The following is a 24837-nucleotide window of genomic DNA, read 5'->3' as shown; positions in this document are numbered from 1 at the left end:
GTGATGGTGTCTCCGCAGTGCATGATGTTGATCTCCATGAGGTCAATCATCCTCATTTTTCATTTTAATCCCCATTGACTTGCATTGGGGTCAGGTTTCGGACGAAATTCCGACTTTTTTTTGCCCTAGTCGGACCAGTTTAATCTGAAACGAATTTTGTTTCATGAAACCCGATCCGACTAAAGTCGCTCAACTCTAGTAACCAATTCACCAAAACATTATATAAAAAAAAAAATAAATAAAAAAAAAAAAATTGCTAGACCTGGCAGTTACTTTAATACAGAACTCTTTTAATATAGAGCATTTCAGACAAATTACAACATGGTTAGAAAACAAAACAAAAAAAAGATAAAGAAAAAGAAAGGAAATTCAATTTCGGTCCAATTGTACATCACATAGTTCACGCTTTTCAATCAGTTTTATACAGGAAAAGAAAATATTCGCTTTAAAGCTCTGATGCAGTTTATGCATGATATGAAAACTGTCTCATTTACAGACTGAAGTATATATAGTCATTTAAAATTGATAAGAGCTACAACCTGTTCCCCACAAAATAAACAGAAACCCAAAGATTTTAGATGCAGATTAAAATAGAACGTGATCCCGCCATGTGCTGCCAAGTCTTTCACACACGCAATACAGCAAGTGGCCAGAAGGTGGTGATGCAGGAGACGAGGAGATTAGAATTTTGGGAGTTTGAGAGTCACATTGCTGGCGAGTACCCCCCCCATTTAAATGCCAGGGTACAAAAGTACAGGATTATTTCACTTCCTTTTGATCAATTTGCAAACAACGCCATATTCGTTTAATACTACTCAGTACTTATAAAATTGGATAGTCTTATAATTTAAAGGACTCCTCCTTACATTCATACATCCGGGTGATGTAACATTCACTGTCCTTATAGTCTATTCTGTACAAGTTCCCGACCCAGGACAAGATGTTTACCGGTTTAAGAGCCTACGCCACTTGCAGTGTCTGCGAACCAGACCGCACGGTAAAGAAATGTTCCCTTTCGTGTGTATACCCCCTCACCTCCCTCTGCACCTCCGTTCTGACGTTTAACCAAATGCTGGTCTATCAGACGACTAGACAAGGGGGCCAGGGGCGATGCTGGGGATGAGAGTGGATGGGAAAAAAAGAAAAAAAGTGACGTTAGTAAATTAGAAGATATTACTGTACAGACTTCCTTCAAAAAGGTAAGGAATATCCTCGATACCCCCAAAGAAAAAACAAATTCTAGGAGTGGGAGCAGACATCTCAAAAGCCTCAATGAGCCAGGCTGGTGATGTTACATGCGTGTCAGTACAAAGTGGGGGGGGGGGGGGGGGGGGGGGGGGTTTACAAGTCAGAAATTTCTAAGCGGCCATTGCCTGACCTGGCGGTGGGATGTTTGGGAAATCAGTTGAGGTACAACTAGAATGGTGTGCCAGCTCCATGCTAATATATGCATTCTCCTCTACCCAGTAACACCTCTCCAGTGTGGTCATGTGTTGGATGTACCTGGTCATACATCCATCAGTCCAGTCTCTAGAAAAGTCACAAGTGGATAAATAGTAGGTATACTCATAAAGGTAAGCCGTAATATGCTACGATAAGGACTACAGCCCCCATTAGCTCAGGATTATCATAAATGATGACCTCCTGAGATACTAGAGGCTTGAATGCAGAATATAACTTCCCTAAGTTCTGCCGATTGACTGGAGCAGCCATGTAATACTAAGAGAAAGGACATGGATCAGCCATATTCACCCTCAAGAAAGTACCTCTCATCATGGAATATATTCATGTATGCCCTTCAGATTGCATTGCAGTTTTGAAGATGGGTAATCCATCTACCTGTGAAGCCTTTTCGGGGGCAGGGTCAGGAGGGTGGAAAGATATGCGCAGGCCGTTTATGTAGTGGGTAGTGTTTTGTTGAGGGGGGGTGGGGGGGGAGTTAATACTGCCAAGCATGTATAAGGCACAGTGTGAGATTGCTGCTCCCACTCGCACAGGAGCGCAGACAGACACGACACAGATGTGCGCGGAAATGACATGCCCGCCTGGGAGGCAGCAGAGGCGCTGGCCAGCCCTGCCAAGATGCTGAACAGGATGGGAGTTAGGCGGAGGTAGGGGGCAGAGGGAGGGTGGTGGTCACTCAGGGTGGGATCACTTCTGGTTCTTCAGCTGATTGGACAGCCAGTCCAAGCCTTCGTACAGACCATCCCCACTGGTCGCACAGGTCGCTTGAATGTACCAGTTTCTTTGACGTAGGGAGTGCAGACCCAGCTTGTCTGTGATTTCTGCAGCGTTCATTGCATTCGGAAGGTCCTACAAACACAAGAATCAAAGATAAGCAACCCAGAATTTGAAAAATTAGATTACCTGATCTATGGCTCTACAGCCGTAGTGAAACTACAACTCCCAACTACGTGTTTAGCTTCCTCAGACTGTAAGCTTGTGAGCAGGGCCCTCACTCCTTTTGATATCAGTGTTATGTTTATTACATAATGTCCTTATTGTCTGTACAAGTCCGCTCTAAAATTGTAAAGCGCTACGGAATGGGTTGGCGCTATAAAAATAATTTGAATTATAATTCCCAGGCTGCCCCATTGAGTTTGTTGAATACTCCACTGCATGTCGACTCCATATTTAAATCAAAAGGGAGCGGATGAGCAGAACTCAGCCGCAACCAGTGGAAGAAGCAGCGCAGCTCCATAACTGAGCAGTTACGTCAACTGCCGTCACTGGGAACAGCTTGTCGGCAAGGGTGCCGTGTGTCGCACTCCCAGCGATCAGTCATTGATGACCTATCTTAAAGGTAGACCATCAATGTTAAAGTCCCCATGGTTAAACACTAAACATACAAAACGCACAAGAAATAAATCCCAGAAATGTCTTCCTTCATCTCCTTTCAATTTATCTTATGATGTATATATTACAATAAGTGAGAATAAATGAGGATCTCATATTTCTTTGAATATATATTTGTAAGTAGATTTTACCTGTTTGTTAGCAAATACTAATAGAACTGCATCCCGCAGCTCGTCCTCTGCCAGCATCCTTGTCAGTTCCTCCCTTGCTTCATTCACTCGCTCTCTATCATTACTGTCAACCACAAAGATGAGACCTGCGAGCAAGATAAAGGGATCAGATTACTACCATTCTGAAGCTTTATAATCAGTCCAAAATGCCAACACCCACAGATAACACAGGTATAATTGAACGTTGCATCACCCCAATGAGGCCAACGATGCATCCTATGGGGTAAAATAAGAACACATTACCGGAGACTTGTGTGTACAGTTTTAGGCCACATGGGGCAGTGCAGCATGCAAACGTACCCTTACTTTCAACACTGTGTTCTGGTACCCGTTCTGTGGCCCGATTTGGGCATTAACTTTATAAACCCGCAAAAATGTAATTTGGAAATATGCACCGAAGGGGCCATGGACTGCAATGCTGCCGACAGAGCGAACGTGTGCTCTGCCGTACATCATTTTAGAAAGTGTACCCAATACCAGGGCTGTGGAGTCGTGGAGTCGGAGTCGGAGCTCATTTTGGTGGAGTCGGAGTCGGAGTCGGTATAAAATGGACCGACTCCGACTCCTAAAATATATAATAAATTGGGTACAGTAATTCAATGCAGAATGTGCTGAATATTTTTTCATAGGAGTTTGGGAAAGTTATGAAATGTCCTATAAATGGCTGTTATATTCCTGATCTAAGGCTACATTCACACACAGCGTTTTTCCTGTGTTTTTTGAGGATACTTTTTCAGCTGCAAAAGTTGATCATCTTTTTAAAAAACTGCATCACCTGAAAGGTTTTTGAGCTCATAGATAATGTTACTCAATAGCAAAAGCAGATTAGAAATCTGCTCTATCCATATCGTATCTGTACCAAAAAGAATGAAAACCGGGTAGTACACCAATATATATTCTGTTCTATCTAAATATCTTGATTATTGGATCATAAAAATGATTAAATGTCTGATGTTCGCATTGTACCACAATAAATTTTTCACTTAAATATAAGCAATATGTGTGGGAGTCGGAGTCGTGGAGTCGGTGTAAGGGAAATTGAGGAGTCGGAGTCGCAGGTTTGGCTTACCGACTCCACAGCCCTGCCCAATACTACGTCTGAGTGTCTGCCTCCAGTAGGTGTATACTCCAGAAACATGGATTTTTGTGATCACTCACCGTAAAATCCTTTTCTCCGAGACGCTCATTTGGGGACACAGCACACAGTATCTGTTTCCCCCAATGAGGCGAAGGAGAAAATTATACACGTCAAAGCGAAAGCTCTCGCCACCAGCACCATTACAGTCTTTGGCCCCCATTGGTGCATATGACCGAACTCCGTTTTGTGGGGGCTCAGATACAAGACCCAACCGGGGTCACCGAACAGGTGCCAGAAAGTGATGAGAAAGCACCCTTAAATATTCACATAAATTGTAATAAATAATCCACTTCAAGGTATATGTATATAAAAAGCGTTGGCCATTTTCCCATACAGTTTCACTGTTTATTTGCCAATAAGAGTGGAGCTGTTTCTGGAGTAGAGCAGCCACATTTTCTATTAAACTCTTTCCAGAGTGTTACATGTGGGCAGATGGAGTGGGCGAGACCACTCCATACCCAACCCAGCAGGTGTCTACTGTATTATACAGCTAGCACACGCTACTAACAGCAGAGACAGAAGCAAGCTCTGCCACCCACTTCATGTTCTTCTTGCCAGTGCCATTTTATGATGGTGTGTCTAGAGCCAATACCCCACCCTCCCTCTTTAATACTATCCTGGTACTCCTATGTATTCCAGTCTGGGAGGGGGGGGGGGGGTTACTTGAACTAAAAAGGTTAAGAAAAAAAAAAGTTAGAACATAATTAAGAATAGGGGGTAATTAAAGTAATAAACTACAAACGGAGCACACATGAACAAAAAAAAAAAAAATGAAAGAGGAAAAATGGATCAGTCGGCAAGTAATTGAAAACGCTAAAGTGAAAACCATTCAATATAAAGAATAAGCACTGTACAAAACAAGGCACTCACTACTAATTATTGAACCTCACTTACAGAGATGAGTATCGCTGACACTCCCTCTGACAGAGACCCCACAAGCCACAAAATCGCAGGGTTGCTACTCAGCATGGAGGCTGGCACACTGTATATTTAGGTAAGGGGGTTGTCCTGGTCACCTGCAAAGTGCACATACCTTGAGTGTTCTGGAAGTAATGGCGCCACAGTGGTCTGATTTTGTCCTGGCCACCAACGTCCCACACAGTAAAGCTGATATTCTTGTATTCTACTGTCTCCACATTAAATCCTGAAAAGACACAGACACATTAAGGCTGAATGTCTGGTGAACATGGCCCAAGTATGGAGTGCAGTGTTCGAGACCGCGGTTTTCCTGATCCCAACTTAACAGCCTCATAGGCGCGTACAACATTGCTTAGTTCGTATCACGAGGTCCGTAATGAAGTTGTGGTCCTGACACAGACACGTGAATTCGCCCAATGTAGATGGCAAGGAGAACTGTATACCTATTGTGGGAATGGTGGTCACGATCTCGCCCAGCTTCAGCTTATAGAGGATTGTAGTCTTTCCAGCAGCATCCAGGCCCACCATAAGAATCCTCATCTCCTTCTTGCCAAATAGGCCTTTAAAAAGGTTTGCAAACATATTCCCCATTGTAGTGTCTGGGTGGTTTTCCTTTATACCTGGGAAGAAAATGAGAGCGCTAGAACAAGAAACTGCAATAACAAATAAAAAGTTTTAAAAAACTAAAATTTAGTGAGTGGGTTGCCTGTGACCTGTAAAAAAAAAAAAAAAAAGATTTCCAAGATCAGAAAAACACAGTTGTAGACGAGCACTACCTTCTCAATGGTGAGGTTGGTAACACCATATTTAGTCTTGGCATGATCTACTTTAACCCTTGAAAGTGAAGATTTAAAAAAAAAAAAAATGGCAACAGTCCATTAAGAGTTCGCTCCCCACTTCCTGTAGATAGTTTTCTGACTGCTGTTAAGTACTCGTGTCCTTCACTGTCCATTAAAAGCCATGAAGATTCAGGAGAAGAGAAAAGGAACTGTCACCATGGCAACCTTAGACATCTGACAGCGGACTGCGCTAACAGGAAGGCGGGGGCTGTAATGTGACTCTGTACAGGGGAGAGGAACAATTACAGCCTAATATTACATTAACACAAAGGGTCAAGGAGGAGGAGCGGATTGTTCTGTGTTCTCCTTGCTTACAGGATCAGTTAACTCTTCTACCACTGCATGCACTTACCAGCAGAGTATCGCACTGCAGGCTATTTGCGCAGTCAGTTTAGCACATGCTCCTGATCTGTGATGGAAGATTGAACTCTGCCTTATGAGATTAATCCGGCTCGAAGGATAAAGTGCAGAAAGATCCTGGATTGTAGTGGGGTAGTCCTGGACTTGGATCATCTACCGTTAGGATACGGTATCAATATCAGATCCATGGGGGTCAGAATCCGGGATGTATACAGTACACAACACAAGCACAGCTCCGTACACCATTTAGTAGCCATTATCCAGTACAGCAACACAGCTTTCACTGAGATGAGAGGGAGCCAAGCTGCAGGACTTGAGGACAACCACAACACAGTAGTGAACAGAGCTCTACGGTCTTGTCCCGTCACCACAGGACCTGCTAACAGCAAAGGCTTTGATAATCCACTTCGTCCTTTTCGAGAGCTAACCATTCACACTAGAGAAGTATTGGTTCTGAGGACCAGTGGTTTCCTTCTAAGGTGTTGAAGGCCAGTAGATCCATGGGAACCACCATGCAGGATCTGTGCTTGAGGCCTCAATGTACAAAGGCCAGCCCCAATTTCCCAGAACAAGCAGTGCCATGGCCGTCCGTATAATCAAGAGTACAAGCCATGTCCTATCCACCAGACCTCAGATGTGAAGGCCATCACAACAGAGTGACATTGTTTAAGAAAAGGTCCCGCACATGGGGCCATTGATTGGTGACGCACAGAGCAGCGTTGTACGGGCAGCTCCTATTTAACTCAATGGTACAGACCAGACCTCGGGCAGCAGTAGAATACAAGGAACGAGCGATTATGTACACACTAAAGAGGCAGAAAAGATCAAACCATCTCTGTACCTGGCTAGTGATTCAGCTACAGAAATCCTCCACGATGGTGTTCCTCACGCCATAGTGCAGCTTGACATGACAGCTAGTAAGCAGATTTCCTCTCGTGAGACAGGACATCCCAGCAAGGCAGGGATGGGTATAAGAAGGCTTGGCTTAAATAATCACTGCTTCAGCAAATGGCGGCAGTGAATAAAAGAAATTTTGTGTGTGTATATATATATATATATATATATATATATATATATATATATATATATATATATATATATATATATAGTGTACGGAGCTGTGCTTGTGTTGTGTACTGTATACATCCCGGATTCTGACCCCCATGGATCTGATATTGATACCGTATCCTAACGGTAGATGATCCAAGTCCAGGACTACCCCACTACAATCCAGGATCTTTCTGCACTTTATCCTTCGAGCCGGATTAATCTCATAAGGCAGAGTTCAATCTTCCATCACAGATCAGATCAGATATATATATATATATATATATATATATATATATATATATAGACAGAATAAGGCCTCAAATCTTTCAACGCCACCACACAATGTCAAATTATTCCCTCCCTGATCATTATACCCTTGAGATTCAGTCATTATCTACAGGACTGCTTGAAAAGTACACTCAGCAAGCAGTCCCATAGACCAGGGTTCCCCAACTCCAGTCCAAGGCCCACCAACAGGTCATGTTTTCAGGATTTCCTTTGTATTGCACAGGTGATGGAATTATCACCTGGGCAATGCTAAGGAAATCATGAAAACATGACCTGTTGGTGGGGCTTGAGGACTGGAGTTGGGGAACCCTGCCATAGACAATGAATAGAGTACACACTGCCCAGTCTCGGGATCACTGGGAATTCCATGGCAAGTTACGATTTGGGGGAACCCCCCTTTAAAGAGGAATATTCCAATCTCAGGCTTTTTTTTGCCATATCTTATAAATGAGGACCCCTGCACATCAGCTGCTGTCACAACTGCAACGCACGATCAATACAGTCTCTCTCCACCTGGATGCAGCAGAGATGGGAGTACCTTTAATCCTTCTTCAATCTCCCATTGCTCCTAGCCACGGTGATGGCTACAGAGATTTGGGCTCTATGACTCGTTATTTTTTTTCCGCAGAGATAGACGAAGAATGGAGAAAAATCAAGAAAAAAAACCCCATCCAGATGACATTTTTGGTAGGTTCCCAGGACTATCCACTGCTCTGCCCCCTTTTTTTTGCATAAATGCAGGTGATCATCATCCACATAAATGTGGAATATAATGGCCCAGAGACTAGTGAGTGCAGTCTAGATGGAAGGAAATCACTCCTCTACACATGCCCAGAGTCAGCCCCCTCACAAATGAGACACAGCTTCTGCCCACAGATCTATAGGCACAATACAATAAATGAAGAAAGCTGCATATAAAACACAAAGTATATAAGCACTGCCTGCAAGATTACTGATGACTCAGACACGAGGGCGCAGGAAGGAACGAGAGAGTGATGCAAGGTGACGTGTAGGAGGATTTCTATACCGCAAACATTTCATGCTTCGTAATACATCTCCATGGCATCTCCGCTAAACTCCCTTTAAAATAGCCAAGCTGCAATACCAGACACAACCTGGCAAAAGATACAGCGCTGTTACCAGAAGTAGTAGCCATGGGAGGAACTAATCCGCAAGTTTTTGGTCCAGCAGCCATGTAAGCATTCCATGGCCATTGGACAGAAGCCCCGAGAATCACCTCCTCGACTCCTATTTTGATCAGTCGATCGGGAGAGTTGTCACAAGACGCATGCGTGATATCACGCCAGGCTGGCAAATCAAATAAAAAAAAAAAAAGTCGAGGATGGGATCAGGACGGATGAGGTTCGCAGGATTCCTGCCCATAGAATATTGACTTGGCCCCTTTTTTGGCTCATGTCTAGTAAGAGGTTGTGTTTCTGCCATCTTACAAAAACCTGGCGGCGTTCTTTTAGAAATAGTGCCACCCCTGAACCATGGGTGGTGTTTGGTACTGCAACGGAAGCCCACAGAAGTGAATGAAGCAGAGCTCCAATACCGCGCACATCCCATGGTCAGGGGGTGGTACAGTTTCTAAAAGAAAGCAGTAATGTTTTAATCCTGGACAACCCCTTTAATTCAGGGAGATGGACCACCAATCATTCACAAAGCTAATCAGGCAATACAGCTCTAGCACACCTGACATGTCCAAACCATGCTCAATGTGTGGTGGGAACACCAAATACCAATTTCATGATCTACTGTACCAAAGCATAGGCCAAAAACAGACGGAGTTAAAAGGGCTAACCCAACAAAAAAGAAAATGAATGAATGGAGACTAAGTTGTCAGTTCAGTAAGACATCTCTAATTGTGTACATCTCAGTATGCACCCATTTCCAATAGTAAAAGCAGCAAGCTATTCTTCAATTTCATGGTTGTCCCATGAACATAGTACATTTTAATTAATAGATGTTTGGATAATAAATAAAATGCACTTTGTGAATCGGAAAAGCCCTTTTAAGGGAGCCTTCATACAGTGAATAGTGGGAGACAATGCCGGACAGCTATAAATACTGCCCATTATCCTCAGGCTTCACAGCTGCTGCCTACAATAAGGTTGGTAAATGGCAAACACCATTTACTCCAAGTATGAAGGAGGCCTCCTCAAAGGAGGAGATCTAAGAACCACAAAGTTTCCAGTGTCTTACAAGCTGGAGTCAAAAATGCTGGCAGGTTCTGTTCTCGTCAGATCACTTTCTGAAACTTATTTCCTGGAACGTCCCACACGTGATCAGTAACTGCTGAGAGCAGCACATGACCCAGATGGCCGGCTCATACATCTCCAGGCTGGAGAACGTACCCGGCAGAAGTGCAGGATGTAGGGAGAGGTCAATATGGAGGCACCGTGACTAACTGCATATGTAAAGCAAGTTCCTAACCATAGACATGCACAGAAACAAGCCTAGATTTGTATGACTAGATCTATTGAGTGTATGGAGTGACGTGGCAACGGATGCAATAAGGCACCAGGAGGAAAAAAAATAAACAAGGGAGAACTAAGAAACGTTAGATTGGTGTGGCTATATGACAGGCCAGCCTAAAGAGGTGTGTTTTTAGGGCATGCTTAAGGCTATGTGCACATGCTGCGGATTTGGCCTCTGAGGATCCGCAGCAGTTCTGCAGACAGTGTACAGTACAATGTAAGTCTATGTGACTTACAATCTGCTGTGCACATGCTGCGGTTTTTCAACTGCGGAAAAGCTGCGGTTTGCCACCTATTCCACTGTCCACGTGGCAAACCGCAGGTCATTTTAGCTGCGGTTTTACCTGCGGATCCGCAGATACAAATCCGCTGGTGAATCCGCAGCGTGTGCACACAGCCTTATAGTGTAGATACTGGGAACTAACCAAATTGGAGAAGTGCATTCCAGAGAATTGGCGCAGCACAAGAGAAGTCTTGGAGACGGAAGTGGGAGGTTTAGATTATGGAGAATGTTAGCCTAAGATCTTTAGCAGAATGGAGAGCAGGGTAGGGTGGTAGACAGACATTAGAAATGACGGATGAACTTTGTTGGTGAGACGTTTAAAGCACCATTCTAGTGTTTTGTTTTATTTAAAGGGAATTGTACACCCATATTAATAGTTTAGATAGGTCGGTGCATGGGCTGGACAGAAAGAGGAGCCTGGCTGCCGCATTCAGGCCAGTTTGTAGAGCAGGGATCTTAAACACGTGCAGCCCAAGGACCCCTAAGACAGGACATTATTACAGTACAGGGTACAATATTACAGGCCTAGGGACATTACTACAGCACAGGGGACATTATTATAGGATTGGAGACATTATTACAGGATGAGGGCCAGAATTACTTTATGAGGCTGATTGAGGGTCAAAAAAAGGAAAACCTTTAAAAACAATTTAAAATAAAGAATGAAAAAAAATAATGTTTGGCCACTAAAAATGCTGTTTTATGTAAAAATTTAACAGAAGACCTGTACCATAACCCATATGATAAACACCATTAAAGGGAATCTGTCACCCTTTTCTTTTACTGGTATTGAAATCAGGGGCTTATCTACAGCATTCTGTAATGCTGTAGATAAGCCCCCAATGTGACCTGAAAGATAAGAAAAACATGTTAGATTATACTCGAGGTCCGGTCCTCCTCCTCCAATCTTCATACGATGCCTTCCTCTTCTTCCCATCCTGTAGTAGCTCCGGCGCCTGCGCACTGCAGTATTCTGCTCTGCCCTCAACAGGGCAGAGCAGTGTGCCTGCACCGGAACTACTATAGGAAGGGAAGAAGAGGACGTCATCGTATGAAGATGGGAGGAGCTGGACCGGACCGCCCCCTCTGGTGAGTATAATCGAACGTGTTTTTCTTATCTTTCAGGTTACATCAGAATGCTGTAGCTAAGCTCCTAATGTCAATGCCGACAGCCGATAGGGCAAAAAAAAAAAAAAAGGGTGACAGATTGCCTTTACAAAGAATAGAAAACAAACCAAAGATAATGCTGATCAAAAAGTCATAAAGAATAATAACGGTTTCAATGAAAACGTAACCTTCTCCCGCAAAGAATGCGGCCCTTCAGATTCAATTTTTTCTATGTGCGGCCCATTAAACTGGCTGAGTTTGTAGAGGGCATTTTTTAGTGATAGGAAGATCAATTAGTAGTTAGTTGCAGTTATCAACTCAACAATGAGCCAGAGAGTAAGATCAAGAGTTTTTGTAGTTTCCATGGTAAGAAAAGGTTGTATATTCTGCAGATATTTTTGAGGTGCAGTTGACGAGTGTGGGAGAGATTAGAGAGAGGGAGACTCACACAATTTCTACATGCAAGGAGTTGACTTTTGACCACGATTACAGCCATAACGATATAAGCATATCAAATAACCTTCTCAAGTAATGAGTGCATCGGATTGTCTATGGTATCATCTCACACCGTCACGTTGGTGCTTGACAACAGGAGGAAGGTTTCATTTGCATTCAAAGCCAAGTTCTGCTTCATAAACATCTCTGACCATCAGGCAGCAGATCGCTTGGGCCATCCATCGGGACGTCCCTTCCAGTTCTCATAGTGACCTCTGAAGTAGAGGTGGATTCTAGTGGCAGTACTGCCTTCCTTTTATAATCGCATTTTCAGATATTGTGGATGAACATGGCCTGAAAACACCTGCTTGACTGGCGGGTATTACTCCAAACTGTGCGTGATTTTATTTCCAATCCGAGAGGAAAAAAAGCTGCGATCACAGGTTATCTGGTAGCTAATTTCCTGTAGGAGACCCCCAAATAAACTAATCAGCCCATACCTGCGAGAAGCAGCTTTAGTCCACATGTCTAATGTGCAAGGCCAGGATTAGTTGTATTTCATACAGGTCCATAAAGCTTTAAGGCTTTGTACCCACGTAAGCGGTTTTTTTCATGTTTAAAAGCGTTTTTACCAGCAAATACGCTTACAAGAAGCATCCCGTTAATTTTAATGAATTCCGCACTTTTTGTGCACAATGATGCAATTTTTTCCACGAAAAAACGCATCGCGGTAAAAAAACGCAGCATGCTCATTAATGTCGCGGAAAAATCAGCATTTCTAACTATATTCTATGAGACTGGGGATGCTCGGTAAAAAAAACTCAAAACAAATGCGCAAAAAATGAGCGGGAAAACGTGTGTTTCCTGGGAAGGAGTGCAGTTTTTAGTCAGGAATTTTCTGCATACGTGGGTATATAGCCTAAATAGATGCTAGACCTGATGATGTTGCTGAGCATTTTAGTTCAGCTTCATCAGATTGAGACAGTCTGACATGAATTACTAAAGCAAATACAAAAGCCTCATCAGGTCTAAGATTGTAGTGAGAAATCTTGGGGCACATCCCAATGTAAGTAGAATAAATTTGGTAGCAGGGTCTGGGATTACACAATACTGGGGGACATTAGAGAATCAAATACCCCCACCACTCCACCATTACACAGTGTTAACCATCCTCTAAGAAACACACACGGCAGGTAATAAATGACTGGATAATCAATGGCCTGAAAGCGCTGGTTATATATTAACACATGGGAAGGTAATCAATAAAACCTAATTGTGAGGGGCATTAATAATTTTAGGGATCATCCATACGCCTCATATTGGGAATCACTGGCATGTACAGCTGCGTTCTCCATCCTCCACTAAGCTCTCAGAGTCTAAAGTCTGGTAAAACGTGGAGATTATGGACTGTGCTGCCGGCTTCTCAGGCGGTGGGAGAAAAGTCAGTGCAAAGAATCCACTAAAGACTGCGAGGCCCGGAAGGGTCATCAGTGTGAGCTAAAAGGGGCCTCTGAGCAGCTTATATAATCGATGGGCACTCTTTCAGACAGAAAAAATACTGATAAAATGTGCTATATAATATGGCGCAAACTACAAAACCATGATGCCACGTTCACACGTTCAGTATTTTACCTCAGTATTTGTAAGCCAGAACCAGGAGAGGGTGATAAATCTGGAAGTGGTGACGGGTTTCTATTATACTTTTCCTCTCCTGGTTTTGGCTTACAGATACTGAGGTAAAAAAAAATTCCTCAAATACCAAATGTGTGAATGTGGCCCAAGAGCCTGTGAAATTCTACAAACCCAGGAAATACAGTATAAATGGCCTAATCCAAATCTACCGAATCTAGAAGAGAGCGTCAACTGAGACCGAGCAAGACGATCCTGACAGTGGTAGCTGTCTATGGCCGCCCTGGAGGTAGTGAGGCAAGCAGTGGTAATTCTTGTGTCGGCCGTTCTGAGGCAGGGTGATCAGACTCGTGGTGCTGAGCAGTATTTGGTCCATGAAGGGGAATGGTCCTATTAGGCTGTGAGGGTCTCTCTTCGGTTTGGGTCTGCTACGATACGCCTCCTGAAAGTCTTTCCTATTCTTTTCTATTGTAAAGCCACTTTGCTGTTCACATGGTCAGGGTTTTCAGAGTTTTTTTTTTTTTTTGCTTCAGGTTTTTAAAACTGTAGTAAATACAGACCAAATAAGGAACCACTGATGCAAATCTGCCAGGCACACCCCAAACCATGTGGAGAAGCCATGAGCAAAGCATTTAAAGGACACTCCAAAACTGAATAGAATTAAAACAGAAGAAAATTATGGAGCAAAAAAGTACAAAAAATAATGTAAATAAGGTATAAGTTTATTACAAAAAAACATCATGACACTCATTAATGCATGTGACACAGTAGAAAACAGTACAAGAGACATTTAGGAGAGAGATCAGATAGCGGCGTGTGAACCCAATTATAACATGTTATATAGTAAAGTGCTTAGTGCAATCCTATCATATGGAAGAGAAAAATAAGGTAATAGGGTGGTAAATAGCAATAGTAGTAATATCTAGAGCAGAAGTGCCCTGTACAAATAAGACCACCCCATATTCTATAGTACATTACCCATAAAGAGGTGTATAGGGACCACGCCTCACAGCCCCAACGCGCGTTTCACGTTGGCTTCTTCAGGACACTATTATAGCCTTCTGAAGAAGCCAAGGCGAAACGCGCGTTGGGCCTGTGCGGCGTGGTCCCTATACACCTCTTTATGGGTAATGTACTATAGTATATGGGATGGTCTTTTTTGTACAAGGCACTTCTGCTCTAGATATTACTACTATTGCTACTTACCACCCTATTATCTTATGGAAGAGAAAAATAAGGTAATATTGCACTAAGCACTTTATTAAATAACATGTTATAATTGGGTTCACACGCCGGTATCTACCTGATCTCTCTCCTAAATATGTCTCTTGTACTGTTTTCTACTGTATGTTTCATGCGTTAATATTAGTCATTATTTTTTTTGTAATAAACATACCTTTTTACATTATTTTTTGGACTTTTGCTCCACATTTTTCTTCTGTTTTAATTCTATTCAGGTTTTTAAAACTGGTGGGAAATGGCGAGCACAGGTCAATTCTTTGAAGGAAGCAACTCTGGATGGGATCTGCTCCAAACCAAGCACTGACTAATCAAAAGGCTGCCAAAAATGGTCCGGAAATGCTCCTTCTTTGGGGCTTTTCATTTGCTGAAGTGACTTCCACTAGATAACTCAAGTTTTAGACCTCCCAAAACCCCTCCGTGTGCACACAGCCTCAGCACATCATTAGTTTGTTTTATTTTTCCAGAGCGCAAAATCTTATGTGGGTTATAACAGAAATCTACATCAGAAATCCATGAGCTGTTTCAGCAAGTCAGTTCTGAAGTGGTTTCTGCTCCAAACTTTTCCACATATTTGCTTTGCAGTCTTTTACTTCAGTGTCAAATCTAGTGAAGATCAAAAACCACTTGTTAAAAAAAAAAAAATCACACCCCATGCAGGGGAATCCTGGAATCGAGAAAATTGAGGAGTCGGAACAGCAATGGGAAATTAATAGTGAGTGATCAAGGTAGTTCTTCATTTCTTCAAGTGGATTTTGGGGTAATTCTGCTTAAAAATCCAAAGTAGGAAAAACCCTGTGTGTACATATTTAAAGAATTATTATTTTGTACATTTTTAAAAACCTCCTCTAACACATTTGGAAGACTTCCTATTCTTTTCTCGGGGAAATCATTTTGTGGTTCATAAAAAATTTTTTTTATTATTATTAAGCTTTTTTAAGAGAGTCAACTATTTTTTTTTTTTTAAGAGGATTCTAAAGAAAACTTCTCCAAAACTAGGCACTGTATAATCAAAAAGCTGCCAAGAACATTTCAGGACAAAACATCAAGAACTGCTTCAGAAGAAAAGGAAAATCTGATTAAAAATAAAGTGTATTTATTGTAATTCATTTCTGGATGCACGGTGCCTTAGGCTGTGTGCACACGCTGCGGATTAGGTGCGGATTCATCCGTGCGGATTTTGTAAAATCCGCAGGTGAAGCCGCAGGTCAAAATACCTGCGGTTTTACCTGCGGATTGCTCTGCAGTTTGGCCCTGCGGTTTATCATCTCCTCAATGGAGGAGATGGCAAACCGCAGCAGAATCCGCAGAAAGAATTGACATGCCAATTCTTTCTGCGGATTGAAAACCGCAGATAATCCGCACGGAAAATTCCGCACTGTCTGCACTGCGGTTTTTGATTCCCATAGGGAATCATGGTACTGTACACCGCAGCAAAATCCGCAGCATGTGCACACAGCCTTAGATTGGCCACCAACCTGCCCACGATCTGATAGGTGAAAAAGATGGCCCACCCATGTCCATATGCCCTAATGGATGACAGTGATAGTGTAGAGAAGACCCTCACTGTTAAGGTCCCCATGCACATTAATGTTGGCCCAACCTGCCAGCACTAACATTTATGGGAGCGCCACCTGATGGTGGGGGGAGATGATCAGGAAGGGCCAATTTCAGACTGATCATATTGTCCCAGGGATTAGCCACCAGCAAATATGTCAGTTGGCAGCTTTCTCAGAGACCACAGGGTTGCTCGCTCCTGTGTTTCGGAGAGGTGGGCCCATATAATGCATACTTGGGGCACAAATCCCAGTTGTCCTTGTAGTATCTATATAGCCACCGTGTCATACATATGCCATACCCGGGTGGCAGCGGCTCCCTCCCAGCAAACTCCCCGCTATTAGATCTCCATCTATTTGAGCTGTTGGCAATGACATTACAGGAGATTCTGCAGCATCAGGAAAACAGCACCCCCGTGACCACTGCTTTTCTCTGGTATTGCAACGTAACCATACTGAAATGAACGGAGATGAGCTGCAATACCTGACAACCCGTGGCCTGGAGGTGGCGCTGAACAACCCCATTAATGGCAAAGATTAGAAGTGAACAGGGGACGGAATAAGGCTATGCGCACACGTAGATTTTGGTCCTGCGGATTTGCTAAAATCCGCAGGTCAATTCTCAGGTCAAAAGAACTGCGGATTAGCCCTGCGGTTTCACACCTCTACAGTGGAGATGTGAAACCGCACAAAGAAGTGACAGGCTGCGGATTTGAACCCGCGGAAAAGTCTGCAGCATGTGCACTGCGCTTTTCAGTTTACCATTGAAAACTATGCTACTGTACAACGCACCTGGACCCGCAGACCCTGACACGCTGCAGATCCGCACAGTGTGCACATGGTCTAACTGTCTGTGGCCACAGTCACAGAGGGGCTGAACCGTCCACCAACGAACAGAGTAGCGGATTTCTCCTATCAGGCTATGTGCCCACGTAGCGTTTTATTCCGGACACTAAAAACCGGACTCCTTCCCAGAAATCGCGTAGTTTTTTCCGCGCGATTTCACCACGATTTTCACGTGCGATATTCAAGCACTTTCCAAGCGATTTGAAGCATCGCTTGGAAAGTGATTGACAGGTTGGTCACACTCGTCAAACAGTGTTTGACAAGTGTGAGCAGCTTTTTACTATTGAGGCTGCCTATGTGGCATCAATAGTAAAAGATAGGATGTAAAAATGCTAAAGAAAATAAAAAAAATCGGGGTATATTTACCTTCCGACGTCCCGCGCTGCCATCCCGGCCTAAGCGTTCCCAGTAATGCCTTGCGGCAAGGTCCTGTGATGACGTAGTCTCGCGTTGCTATAGAGATCTCATGAGACCGCTAGAGTAACGCGAGACTACGTCATCACAGGACCTTGCCGCAAGGCATTACTGGGAACGCTTAGGCCGGGATGGCAGCGCGGGACGCCGGAAGGTAAATATACCCCGATTTTTTATTCTTTTTTTTACAGGGGTATGGTACCCAGGGCCTGGAGGACAGTCTCCTCTCCTCCACACCGTGGGAACCAACCGCACATGAGACGCTTAACTTCCCACATGGTGGGCATAGCCACATGCGGGAAGTAAGCGATTCTCATGCATTCCTATGGGAGCGGAATCGCGGCAATTCTTTGCGATTCCGCACAAAAGAATGAGCATGCTGCGATTTTTTCCACGATGCGATTCCGCCGCGGAAAAAAGCGCAGCATTAGCACAGCATGTGCGGAATGCCATAGGAATGCATGGTGGGCGTTCTGTACACGATTTTTAAACGTTTTTGCGGCAAAAACGCTTAAAAATCTCTACGTGGGCACACAGCCTTACACGGGTTTTACGCCCCCCACTATCAGGGGCCATGGCGCGCTCTGCCATACACATAGGGTCACCGTCGCTGAGGACCGCGCCGCAGCACGACACCTCCATCATGGGACAATGACACCCCGCAGATAACCCTAGCCTGATGTCATGGCCCAGACATACAGAGTGCTGGGAGGGTGGATTCCCCCAGGACACGACCCGGTGAAGCAGCCCTCTCCTCCATCACTGCCCCAGACATGCGCCCCACCACCACAGGCCGCTCACAGAGCCCGCAATAACCCCTCGGCTACACGTCTTACCAGAGCTGCTCCTTCACCGACTTCCTGCTCTCGCCGCCTCTTCCTTGCCGATCGGTCACACGAAATGGCGGCGGCTGCTGACGTCTAGTGATGTGTCGTTCGTGAACGATCCGATACAAAGAGCCGGCTCCCTGCTGTGAATGAAATGAGCCGGGTTTTTTTTTTTTCTGGCGCCTGGAAGCAGTGAGTCCTGACTGTGACTCATCTGGGGGGAGGAGCGGTCAGGAGAGGAGGAGCTGTGGATAAATGCAGGGCAGTTAACCCTTCAGTCCCAAATATATCCTGCCAGTTCCTCCATGGCACATATAGTGTGTGACTGTGTGTAAGAGGAGGGACGCAGCACATTGTTTGGTATATCATCTTCTCACAGTGTTAGGCCGGGTTCACATTGCGTTTATGGCCCTGCGATCAGCGGGATCGTTACATAGCGGCACTATCACTGTAACGGATGAGATAACGCCCCCCATTGGCCGCAATGCTACTAACGCATCAGGCTGATTTTGGATGCGTTAGTAGCATTGCGGCCAATGGGGGCGTTATCTCCTCCGTTACAGTGTTAGCGCCGCCATGTAACGATCCCGCTGATCGCAGGGCCAGGAGGATTCAGGACAACACTACAGGGAGGAGGACAGACGGCGGCAGTTGTTGCTGCTAACGGCTTACACTCACTTGTGAGGGACGCACGGGATTCTCGTGAGTCTCACGCATGATAACCTGGCACTGCCTCCAGCACTCGGACCGGAGCGTGTGGTTACATGTATATCTATGCAGCCGCACGCTCCAGTCCCAGTGCCGGCGGCAGTGCCAGGTTATCATGTGAGAGACTCGCACAAGAATCGTCCGAGTCTCTCGCTAGTGAGTATGAGCCCTAAGGGTAGGGGAAGTAATATAAAGTGATTTTAGGTAAAACCTGTGGAGAGATCAGGGCCAGCCCCAATCATTATATAGGGTTAAGCTGGTCTCACACTTGCATATTTTGGCTGCACATGGATCCGTTTTCGTCTCCATTGACTTTCAGTGGTGACGGATGGGACTTGCGTGTGCCTCCAGTTGTCACCGTTTTCCCACAGATCCGCATATCTGCATATTTTACCAGATGCACAAAAACGCAACTTGTTGCAGTTTTGTGTCATCTGAAAAACACGAGGCGCAGGGAGAGGCACGGATCCGTGGCTACACGTCTGGAATTAACATGGAGTCCTATGGAGCACGGATCCAGGAGAACACGGATCCATGTGCTTCCGTGTGCAGGGATCTGTTCTGCGGCACTGAGCATGCTCGGAAGCGAGGGATGTGCTGTATGGGAACAGACTGCAGACATAATATAGACTATGTCCACATGCTGCTCTGTCATACAGTGATCTTTTCCTTCCTCACTAGAAGGGCTTGTGCCCTGTGCTATGCTGTGGTAATGATAATAAAATGTAGTGGGAGCAAGTATGGGGGCTCCTGGTTAGGGGCTGCATGAGTGGGGCTGCGTTCACACTAGTGCAGGGGCGGACATAGACTGTAGTGGGCCCCTGTGCAAGAAATTTTTCGCCCCCCTTCATAGGGCAACAAAGTTATTTGTTATCTAATATTGAGTCTATGCAGGGCTGGATATAATAGCTGTATAGAATATAATGTAACCCCCCATGGAATATAATGCAGTCACCCCCCATATAGTATAATGCAACCCCTCCATAGAATATATGGCAACCCCTCCATAGACTATAATGCAGCCTCCATAGAATATAATATAGCCCCCCTATAGAATATAATGTAGCCCCAAATAGAATATAATACAGCCCACCTCCCCATAGAATATAATGTAGCCCCCCCATATTATATAACACAGCCTCCCCTTATAAAATATAATGTAAACTGTGCCCCCATGATATAAAACACAGCCGCATAGTGTATAGCCCAGCAACACATGGAATACAACCCACCATGATATATAACCCACCATGGTATAATACAGCCCAGCATGGTATATAGCCCCCCCAGCATAGTATAATACAGCCCAGCATGGTATATAGCCCCCCAGCATGGTACAATACAGCCCAGCATGGTATATAGCTCCCCAGCATGGTATAATACAGCCCAGCATGGTATATATCCCCCCCAGCATGGTATAATACAGCCCAGCATGGTATATAGCGCCCCCAGCATGGTATAATACAGCCCAGCATGGTATATAGCCCCCCCCAGCATGGTATAATACAGCCCAGCATGGTATATAGCCCCCCGAGCATGGTATAATACAGCCCAGCATGGTATAATACAGCCCAGCATGGTATATAGCCCCCCCAGCATGGTATAACACAGCCCAGCATGGTATATAGCCCCCCAGCATGGTATAATACAGCCCAGCATGGTACATAGCCCCCCCAGCATGGTATAATACAGCCCAGCATGGTATATATCCCCCCCAGCATGGTATAATACAGCCCAGCATGGTATAATACAGCCCAGCATGGTATATAGCCCCCCCAGCATAGTATAATACAGCCCAGCATGGTATATAGCCCCCCAGCATGGTACAATACAGCCCAGCATGGTATATAGCTCCCCAGCATGGTATAATACAGCCCAGCATGGTATATGTCCCCCCCAGAATGGTATAATACAACCCAGCATGGTATAATACAGCCCAGCATGGTATATAGCCCCCCCAGCATAGTATAATACAGCCCAGCATGGTATATAGCCCCCCAGCATGGTACAATACAGCCCAGCATGGTATATAGCTCCCCAGCATGGTATAATACAGCCCAGCATGGTATATATCCCCCCCAGCATGGTATAATACAGCCCAGCATGGTATATAGCGCCCCCAGCATGGTATAATACAGCCCAGCATGGTATATAGCCCCCCCAGCATGGTATAATACAGCCCAGCATGGTATATAGCCCCCTGAGCATGGTATAATACAGCCCAGCATGTTATATAGCCCCCCCAGCATGGTATAATACAGCCCAGCAAGGTATATAGCCCCCCCAGCATGGTATAACACAGCCCAGCATAGTATATAGCCCCCCAGCATGGTATAATACAGCCCAGCATGGTATATAGCCCCCCAGCATGGTATATAGCCCCCCAGCATGGTATAATACAGCCCAGCATGGTATATAGCCCCCCCAGCATGGTATAATACAGCCCAGCATGGTATATAGCCCACCAGCATGGTATAATACAGCCCAGCATGGTATATATCCCCCCAGCATGGTATAATACAGCCCAGCATGGTATATATCCCCCCCAGCATGGTATAATACAGCCCAGCATGGTATATAGCCCCCCCAGCATGGTATAATACAGCCCAGCATGGTATATAGCCCCCCCAGCATGGTATAATACAGCCCAGCATGGTATATAGCCCCCCTAGCATGGTATAATACAGCCCAGCATGTTATATAGCCCCCCCAGCATCGTATAATACAGCCCAGCATGGTATATAGCCCCCCAGCATGGTATAATACAGCCCAGCATGGTATATAGCCCCCCAGCATGGTATAATACAGCCCAGCATGGTATATAGCCACCCCAGGATGGTATAATACAGCCCAGCAAGGTATATAGCCCCTCAGCATGGTATAATACAGCCCAGCATGGTATATAGCCCCCCCAGCATGGTATAATAAAGCCCAGAATGGTATATAGCCCCCCCAGCATGGTATAATACAGCCCAGCATGGTATATACCCCCCCAGCATGGTATATAGCCCCCCAGCATGGTATAATACAGCCCAGCATGGTATATAGCCCCCCCAGCATGGTATAATACAGCCCAGCATGATATATAGCCCCCAGCATGGTATAATAAAGCCCAGCATGGTATATAGCCCCCCCAGCATGGTATAATACAGCCCAGCATGGTATATAGCCCCCCAGCATGGTATAATACAGCCCAGCATGGTATATAGCCCCCCCGGCATGGTATAATACAGCCCAGCATGGTATATAGCCCCCCTAGCATGGTATAATACAGCCCAGCATGTTATATAGCCCCCCCAGCATGGTATAATACAGCCCAGCATGGTATATAGCCCCCCAGCATGGTATAATACAGCCCAGCATGGTATATAGCCCCCCAGCATGGTATAATACAGCCCAGCATGGTATATAGCCACCCCAGGATGGTATAATACAGCCCAGCAAGGTATATAGCCCCTCAGCATGGTATAATACAGCCCAGCATGGTATATAGCCCCCCCAGCATGGTATAATAAAGCCCAGCATGGTATATAGCCCCCCCAGCATGGTATAATACAGCCCAGCATGGTATATACCCCCCCAGCATGGTATATAGCCCCCCAGCATGGTATAATACAGCCCAGCATGGTATATAGCCCCCCCAGCATGGTATAATACAGCCCAGCATGATATATAGCCCCCAGCATGGTATAATACAGCCCAGCATGGTATATAGCCCCCCAGCATGGTATAATACAGCCCAGCATGGTATATAGCCCCCCAGCATGGTATAATACAGCCCAGCATGGTATATAGCCACCCCAGGATGGTATAATACAGCCCAGCAAGGTATATAGCCCCTCAGCATGGTATAATACAGCCCAGCATGGTATATAGCCCCCCCAGCATGGTATAATAAAGCCCAGCATGGTATATAGCCCCCCCAGCATGGTATAATACAGCCCAGCATGGTATATACCCCCCCAGCATGGTATATAGCCCCCCAGCATGGTATAATACAGCCCAGCATGGTATATAGCCCCCCCAGCATGGTATAATACAGCCCAGCATGATATATAGCCCCCAGCATGGTATAATAAAGCCCAGCATGGTATATAGCCCCCCCAGCATGGTATAATACAGCCCAGCATGGTATATAGCCCCCCAGCATGGTATAATACAGCCCAGCATGGTATATAGCCCCCCCAGCATGGTATAATACAGCCCAGCATGGTATATAGCCCCCCTAGCATGGTATAATACAGCCCAGCATGTTATATAGCCCCCCCAGCATGGTATAATACAGCCCAGCAATGGTATATAGCCCCCCAGCATGGTATAATACAGCCCAGCATGGTATATAGCCCCCCAGCATGGTATAATACAGCCCAGCATGGTATATAGCCACCCCAGGATGGTATAATACAGCCCAGCAAGGTATATAGCCCCTCAGCATGGTATAATACAGCCCAGCATGGTATATAGCCCCCCCAGCATGGTATAATAAAGCCCAGCATGGTATATAGCCCCCCCAGCATGGTATAATACAGCCCAGCATGGTATATACCCCCCCAGCATGGTATATAGCCCCCCAGCATGGTATAATACAGCCCAGCATGGTATATAGCCCCCCCAGCATGGTATAATACAGCCCAGCATGATATATAGCCCCCAGCATGGTATAATAAAGCCCAGCATGGTATATAGCCCCCCCAGCATGGTATAATACAGCCCAGCATGGTATATAGCCCCCCAGCATGGTATAATACAGCCCAGCATGGTATATAGCCCCCCAACATGGTATAATACAGCCCAGCATGGTATATAGCCCCCCAGCATGGTATAATACAGCCCAGCATGGTATATAGCCCCCCCAGCATGGTATAATACAGCCCAGCATGGTATATAGCCCCGCCAGCATGGTATACAGTCCCCCCAGCATGGTATAATACAGCCCACCATGGTATATAGCCCCCCCAGCATGGTATATAACCCCCCAGCATTGTATGATACAGCCCAGCATGGTATATAGCCCCCCAGCATGGTATATATCCCCCCCAGCATGGTATAATACAGCCCAGCATGGTATATAGCCCCCCAGCATGGTATAATACAGCCCAGCATGGTATATAGCCCCCCCAGCATGGTATAATACAGCCCAGCATGGTATATAGCCCCGCCAGCATGGTATATAGCCCCCCAGCATGGTATACAGCCCCCCCAGCATGGTATAATACAGCCCACCATGGTATATAGCCCCCCCCAGGATGGTATATAGCCCCCCAGCATGGTATGATACAGCCCAGCATGGTATATAGCCCCCCAGCATGGTATATAGCCTCCCCAGCATGGTATAATACAGCCCAGCATGGTATATAGCCCCCCAGCATGGTATAATACAGCCCAGCATGGTATATAGCCCCCCCAGCATGGTATAATACAGCCCAGCATGGTATAATACAGCCCAGCATGGTATAATACAGCCCAGGATGGTATATAGCACCCCCAGCATGGTATAATACAGCCCAGCATGGTATAATACAGCCCAGCATGGTATATAGCCCCCCAGCATGGTATAATACAGTCCAGTATGGTATAATACAGCCCAGCATGGTATATAGCCCCCCAGCATGGTATAATACAGCCCAGCATGGTATATAGCCCCCCCAGCATGGTATAATACAGTCCAGCATGGTATAATACAGCCCAGCATGG

General features: G+C 45.4%; 1 protein-coding gene across 1 annotated transcript; it reads right to left on the bottom strand.

Annotated features, from left to right (window-relative positions):
* Positions 1-269: 269 nt before the first annotated feature.
* On the bottom strand, positions 270-18655 carry LOC141096012 (ADP-ribosylation factor 1-like). Its single transcript, XM_073582349.1, has 5 exons — positions 18445-18655; positions 5526-5702; positions 5198-5308; positions 2988-3112; positions 270-2313 (listed from the first exon to the last, which is right to left on the bottom strand). The coding sequence occupies exons 2-5, from the start codon at positions 5671-5673 to the stop codon at positions 2152-2154; spliced, it is 546 nt and encodes a 181-aa protein (XP_073438450.1). The 5' UTR covers positions 5674-5702; positions 18445-18655; the 3' UTR covers positions 270-2151.
* Between the last annotated feature and the right edge of the window lie 6182 nt (positions 18656-24837).

Source organism: Dendrobates tinctorius, unplaced genomic scaffold (assembly GCF_039654945.1).
Source record: "Dendrobates tinctorius isolate UK_male_01 unplaced genomic scaffold, ASM3965494v1 ptg000071l, whole genome shotgun sequence".
Classification (NCBI taxonomy): Eukaryota; Metazoa; Chordata; class Amphibia; order Anura; family Dendrobatidae; genus Dendrobates; species Dendrobates tinctorius.
This window is presented reverse-complemented; position numbering and strand designations above follow the sequence as displayed.

What these genes read in the sequence shown, in the direction of transcription:
- LOC141096012 (XM_073582349.1), bottom strand. Translation starts at nt 5,673, where the DNA reads ATGGGGAATATGTTTGCAAACCTTTTTAAAGGCCTATTTGGCAAGAAG. An exon ending in GACCACCATTCCCACAATAG is followed by an intron (nt 5,309 to 5,525) that starts GTATACAGTTCT and finishes GTGTCTTTTCAG; the next exon opens with GATTTAATGTGGAGACAGTA. An exon ending in TTACTTCCAGAACACTCAAG is followed by an intron (nt 3,113 to 5,197) that starts GTATGTGCACTT and finishes TCTTGCTCGCAG; the next exon opens with GTCTCATCTTTGTGGTTGAC.